Raw genomic sequence first — 6,534 nt, 5'->3', positions numbered from 1 at the left:
TGAGTCTTTCTTTTCCCTACTCATTTATTTTATCTCCTTGAGCTAAGCATGAAGACATGCTAATGTTTAAGTGTGGGGAGGTTGATAAACCACTATTTTATGGTTTATATTGTGCTTATTTGAATGGTTTTTATCAAGTCTTTACCCACTTACTCATATGATTTGCATGATTTTACAATTCCTTCTTAGTGTTATTCTATTGTTGAAAACTTGCTTCCTAAGAGATCTTTAATTTGTATATTTAATTCTCCTTTATACCATTCGATGCCGTGATCTATGTGTTAAATGTTTCAGGCTTTATAGGGCAGGAATGGCTTAGAGAATGGAGAGGAAGCTTGCAAAAAATGGAAAGAACACAAGAAACTAAGGAGATAACCAGCGAGCATCGACGCGCACGCATGGCTCATGCGAGCGCATGATATGGAGAAATTTACAGTGAGGCGTGGATGTGCCTGACGCGTACGCGTAGATTGGAGTTCTGCTAGATGACGCGTACGCATGCTTGACGCGTACGCGTGACACGCCAAGACGACCAGTGACGCGTACGCGTGACTGACGCGTACGCGTGACATGCGCGATCTGCTGAAAAAATAGAAAATGCTGGGGGCAATTTCGGGCCAAGTTTTGACCCAGTTTCTGGCCCAGAAACACAGACTAGAGCTGGGGAACATGCAGAGACTCAACAGACATTATCATTAGCATAGTTTTAGTTTTTAGATTTGAATCTAGAGAGAAAACAACTCTTCCTCTAGGTTTTCTTTTACATTCATAGTTTCATAGTTTATTGCTTTTGCTTTGGATATTGAAGAGTCATCACCTCCATTGAAGTTACTATTCTAGTTTGTTTTCTTATTCCCTTATTATTTCATATTCTTAATTCTTGTTTAGAGTTACAATTGGATTATTTTTAGAATTTATTAATGCAAAGGATTAGTTTTATTTTTAATTAATTTGTAGTTATTGTCTACCATGTCTCTTTTCTATTCCCTACTCCCAACAACGAAGATGGTATCCATGTTGATGGAGTAGACTCCCAACTTGATATGGGGGTTGATTAAGAGGAGACACTTGAGTTGGAATGCTCAAGTGATTTGTTAAATTGGAAGTTGTTGGCTAATTCTATATTTACTAATGCTAGACCTTCCCAAGGGAGAGGACTAGGATTTGCGAATAAGAGTTAGCTCAATCACTTGACTTTCTTTTATTTAGTAAGGGTTAACTAAGTGAACATAACAACCTCTTTATACTACACTTGAGAGAATTCCAACAAGGAATGGAACTTCCAATTAATCATTCCCCCAGTCAAGGCTTTTTAATTAGAATATATATTTCTCTTTTAATTTACAATTATTTATTTTCTGTTATTCAACTCTCAAAATTCTCGGAAAACTCCTGATTAATAAAATAGCACCCTTTTTGTCAACTCGTTGGGAGACGAACTGGGATTCATACTCCCAGTATTTTTATTCTAATTTTTTTGACAACCTTTCTAAATTGATGAGCAGATTTTAGCTGGTTAAGAACTATACTCACAACGCTATTTCTATATTGAATTCTTAATTGGTCAAATTTCCGCTCCCATCAATCACATTCTTTTTGCTAACAATATTGTAGTAATGTTTCTCATGAAGCTTGGTGTAGAACCAGTGGAGCTCATGTGGGATTGTGGAGGGAGATTTTTCCTTCCTCTTTTTTGAAGAGGATCTTCCAACCTTCGGTGCCATAGAGAGTTTGAGGAGAGTGAAAAGCGGAGTGCCCCAACACCAAACTTAAATTTTTTTATCATCCTCAGGCAAAGAGAAGAAAGAAGAGAGAGAGAAAAAGGAGATAAAAATGAGAAGGAACAGAAGAGTGAAGGTGTGAGAAGATGTGAGAATTGAAGTGCTATTTATAGGGATGGGGGATGCAAATTCGGTCATGAGAGGGGAGGAAGAAAAATTATTGAGTGAATTTTATATTAATGGTGAGATGATAAGAAAATATATGAGTAGAATATATGGGGATATGGTATGAAAATAATTGGGACATGGAGGAGGATGAGTATTGGAAGAGAAGGAGGAAAATAAAATAAAAAATATGTGGTATGAAAAAGATATGAAATGGAGATTACGAGATATAGTATGAGATTTAGAAGATTTGGTATGAAATTCACCCCTGGTGGTGTTAAATACCCTCCCTGCAGGCGTGAAATGCCACTGTTGGTGTTAAACTCCCCCAGCACTTTTTTTTAATCCCTAGGTGGCGTTAAACACCCATTTAGGACGTGAAATGCCCCAAGGGGATCAAAAATGGGAGTTAGGACGTCCAAATTGGGCGTGAAATGCCCAAATCACTACTCCCCTCATGGCTGGGCGTTTAGCGCCCACAACATTAATCCTCTAGGGTGTTCTATTTTTCTGTCTACATCCTCCTATCCCTCATCCTCTTCGATTTTATCTAATCCTTGGGGTAAGAAATTTTAGAATTTCGCCCGGATTCCTTTTCCCTTGAAATTTGCATTTTTGGTTTTGGGGTTATTGAATTATTGTGATTTTGATTGTTTAAGGATACACTAGCGTGGATTATAAGTGGGTTTTATCCCAATTTCAAGTAGGTTGAGGTAAGAGAAGCTTTTCTCTCTTTGATTTATCAATTTCATGAATCCTAAGTTGATTATAGGTGTGAAAATTGGTTATGTTAGAGTATTGGGTGATTTTGGTGCATAATTAGGGATTGATATTGCTTGTGGAGATTTGGTGAGGTTTGGAGCTAAGGTTTGATGGAGGCTTCCTAAAAGAAGCTCAATTGTTTTGGCTCTAAGTGGTACGGTTTAAGTTTCATTTAGGGTTAAGTACTAAAATCATCCCTAAGGTCTGGGGTGAAAATCAAAATTGTCCCCGACCTTTTTTTGTTATTAAAATCATCCCCAACGTTACAAAACGTTATAAAATCGTCCTTTTGTCTATAAATAAAATTTTTCGGACAATGTTGCCCTTAAACAAAAATTAAAAAGTCTCTCCCCTTTCACCACTACCCTCTGTATTATCATCAACCCTCTGCATTATCATCACCATCACCATCGCTACACCATAACCACCAACAATCCAGCAACACCAACAGCAACAATCAAAATCAAATCAACAAAAATTTCAAATTAAACAATTCAGCAATCATCAACTATAATTTCATATCCAAAATTAGCAACAACATAAATTAAAAAATTTAAAAAAGAAGTACAAGATGAACAAGAACCCACCACCACCACCACCATTATCATCATGGTCATCATCATCATCATCATCATCATCATCATCATCATCATCATCATCATCATCATAAGAACAACAAGAAACCACAAGAAGAAGAAACCACAAGAAACCACAAGAAACCAGAAACCACAAGAAACCAAAAACCAGAAACCGGCGAGGTGCAGCGGTGGCGGCGGCAGCGAAGAGCGGCGGCGTCCATGAAGACCGGTGGCAGTGGCGAGGACCCTTCCCCTTCCCCCTCTTCTTCCCGAAACCCCCCTCCCCCCTCTTCTCCCTTCGCGTTCCCTTCCCCCTTTTCCCGAGGAGCAGAGCAGCGAAGATCGGCGGCGACAGCGAAGAGCGGCGGCGCACGGCAACGAAGAGCGGCGGCGGTAATGAAGACCGGGGTCGTGCTTTTCGAAGAACATTTTCCATAAAAATGAGCGGAATGGGGCAATTCCAGTTCCAGTTGCCAACTGTAAACGAAATCTCAATGATTTAATGGTACTAAAAATCAAAACAGCAGTGATGATCATCACATATATATAATATTCCTTTATATCTACTGATTAAGATGGTAAAATGAATGATAATGTACCATGACGATGGTGGCATTAGGATCTTTTGGCATAAGCATTTCTTTCCCAACAGGTCCAGTAATTGTTACTTCAGATTCAGGCTTCAAGTCACCTGCATCAACAGGACCATTGTTAGTGACTGGAACAAAAGAAAATGAAAACAATTTCTTGATTATAAAAGACTATAAATTTCTTCTAAAACCATTGATTCTTACACAAGAAATTTGAGCAAACTCCTTTGACAATCTCTCCATTTTTATTTGTGTAAAGAAGCCTCTTCATACATAGTGAAACCTACATGAAAACATATACAACTCAATGTTGATGTCACTGACGAATGTTAGCATGCACTTTCTGAACTCTCTAATTAATTTGGCAACAAAAGTTGATAAAGGCTCTATGAATGAATTTATGCAATCAAACTCTAACAATGACTCACAGTTTTGGAGTCTCTAAAGTCACCAAGGGTACTGCTGGCAATGGAATACAATCTGAGTTTATGAGGTGGAGGAAGAGAGAGTCAGGGGAGAAAGAGAGCAAGCAAGATCTGAGGAGAGAGAGAGAGCTCGGGAGCAGAGGAGAGAGAGCTCGGGAGCAGAGGAGAGAGAGGGGAAACTCGTGCTCATCCACCGCCGTGCCTCTGCCGCCGAGAAACGCCGCCGCCGCCACTGAGATCCACCACTGTCACCGTCGAGCAGAGCCACCCCCTTCTTTCTCTCCCCCCGTTTCTCTCTATATCCCTTTCTTTCCTTTTTTTATTTATTTTATATTTATTTTATTTTATAATTATATTTATTTTATTTTATAATTTTTTAATGAGGGGTAGTTTGGTAATAAAAAATAAAATTGGTAAAAAGGATGATTTTAAAGCGTTTTAGAACGTTGAGGATGATTTTAATAACGAAAAAAGCTCGGGAACAATTTTGATTTTGACCCCAGACCTTAGGGACGATTTCAGTACTTAACCCTTTCATTTAAGTACCGTGTGGTGTGATGTGAATTTCTAGGTTAGATGACCCTAGGATTAAGCTTGAATGATTCATTTGGATGGATTGATGTGCATAGATAATGCATGAAGGAAATTGATATTGTATTTATGAAATTGATATTGGTGTTGGATAATTATTGTGTGTTTATGAGTTGTGTTAAATTGAATGCATATTGAGCCGGAGGCCATGAAATTTTGGGCCGAAGGCTAGGAAAAAGGTAAGGAAGGTAAGCGGTATTTGTATTGTGTGATGATTAATGAGGATATTGAATGTGAATGTTGAGCCATGATGAGTTTTGGGTTTGGTATCTCGCGTACGCGAGCAAGGTGCATCCGTACGCGAGCAAGGAAAAACTCACCATGCGTACGCTTGGCCCACGCGTACGCGTGACCCCTGAAATCAGCAAAGTGAGTTTTGTATTTTAAAATATAATTTTTAACCTCTACCACTCTATTTTCACTCTTTTAGCCCATAAACCTCAATTTGATGTTAAATGGTGAGTAGAAGGTAGGAAGGAGTAGTAACTTGGAGATGAAGCAAGTTTGAGAGGTGGTGAATTACAAAAGAGAAGTGTCTAAATGTGATACGTATATAAGAATCTAGCCTTAGTGAATGACTATGAAAGGATATGAATGAATGAGTTATAATGAATTTGATAATGAATTTCTTTTGAGCTTGACCTGGCAAGGTTCATGGTACTTTACTGCAAAATGTTATGTGGGGTTCGTGGTGGTGTAGTGCCCATATGTTTTTAAAGAAAATGTTATGTGGAGTTCTTAGTGGTGTACCGCCCACATGTTTTTAAAGAACATGTTATGTGCGGTTCGTGGTGGTTTACCGCCCACGGGTATGTGTTGTTTTCCAATTGAAGATCTTGCGAGGTTCGTGTTGGTGTACCGCTCCCAATGGTGGGGTTCATGGTGGTGTACCACCCGTCAGGTGGGGTTCGTGGTGGTGTACCGCCCACCGGTTTTCAAGAGGACAATATCCGGGTTAGCTACTAGATGTGTCGGGTTCTGGCAAAGTAACCAACACGTGAGCTCATGGCCAGTAGGACAGGCATGCATCATCTGCATATGTTTGAATTGTTTGGGTTTGCTTAATTATTTTGGTTTGCCTAATTGTACATGCTACTTGATTATTTGCAAATTGTCTTACTTGTCTTGTGTATTACTTGTCTATATTATTTGTGTTTGTGTAAAAGTTGAGTTACTTGAGGGATGGTTCAGTTCTCGAATGGTCCGGTTGGAAGGTAGTGAAAGTATGAATAATATTGGGTTAGAATTAGAATCCCCTATGATAGTTGCTAAGTTATGGATTAGTGAGAACCTAGGATGGAGATGACGAGGTAAGGAGTTTAAGATGCTTAGTGAAAGTATGAATAATATTGGGTTAGAATAAGAATCCCCTATGATAGTTGCTAAGTTATGGATTAGTGAGAACCTAGGATGGAGATGACGAGGTAATGAGTTTAAGATGCTTAGTGAACTTATGTTATAGTGCATCATATTTATTTGGTATTTTTACCATACTGGGAACCCATGAGCCGGGGTTCTCATTCTGTATATATATTTTTCTATTTTTCAGATGCAGGTTTTGGTGCTCAGTAATGAGCTAGATTCGTTTGGATGACGGCGGAGTCTATCTGATTCTGTTTTGTACTTTTAAATCTCTCCCCTTATTTTGTAAAACCAATTATAATGTATGTATGTATTCTTTTAAAATTTGCCTATAGAGGCT

The 6,534-nt window shown here is 38.7% G+C and overlaps 1 protein-coding gene across 1 annotated transcript; it reads right to left on the bottom strand.

The window, feature by feature from the left end:
* Window positions 3,028-4,319, bottom strand: LOC110265318 (ferredoxin--NADP reductase, chloroplastic-like; the record flags this gene model as incomplete). Its single annotated transcript, XM_021108260.1, has 5 exons — window positions 3,028-3,061; window positions 3,369-3,703; window positions 3,826-3,917; window positions 4,021-4,099; window positions 4,245-4,319. Coding segments are annotated over 5 exons (615 nt in total), but the record flags the coding sequence as incomplete, so codon positions are not given.

This window comes from Arachis ipaensis, chromosome B08, assembly GCF_000816755.2.
Source record: "Arachis ipaensis cultivar K30076 chromosome B08, Araip1.1, whole genome shotgun sequence".
NCBI classification, from domain to species: Eukaryota; Viridiplantae; Streptophyta; class Magnoliopsida; order Fabales; family Fabaceae; genus Arachis; species Arachis ipaensis.
Note: the sequence above shows the minus strand (reverse complement) of the source record. Positions and strands in the feature narration are given on the sequence as shown.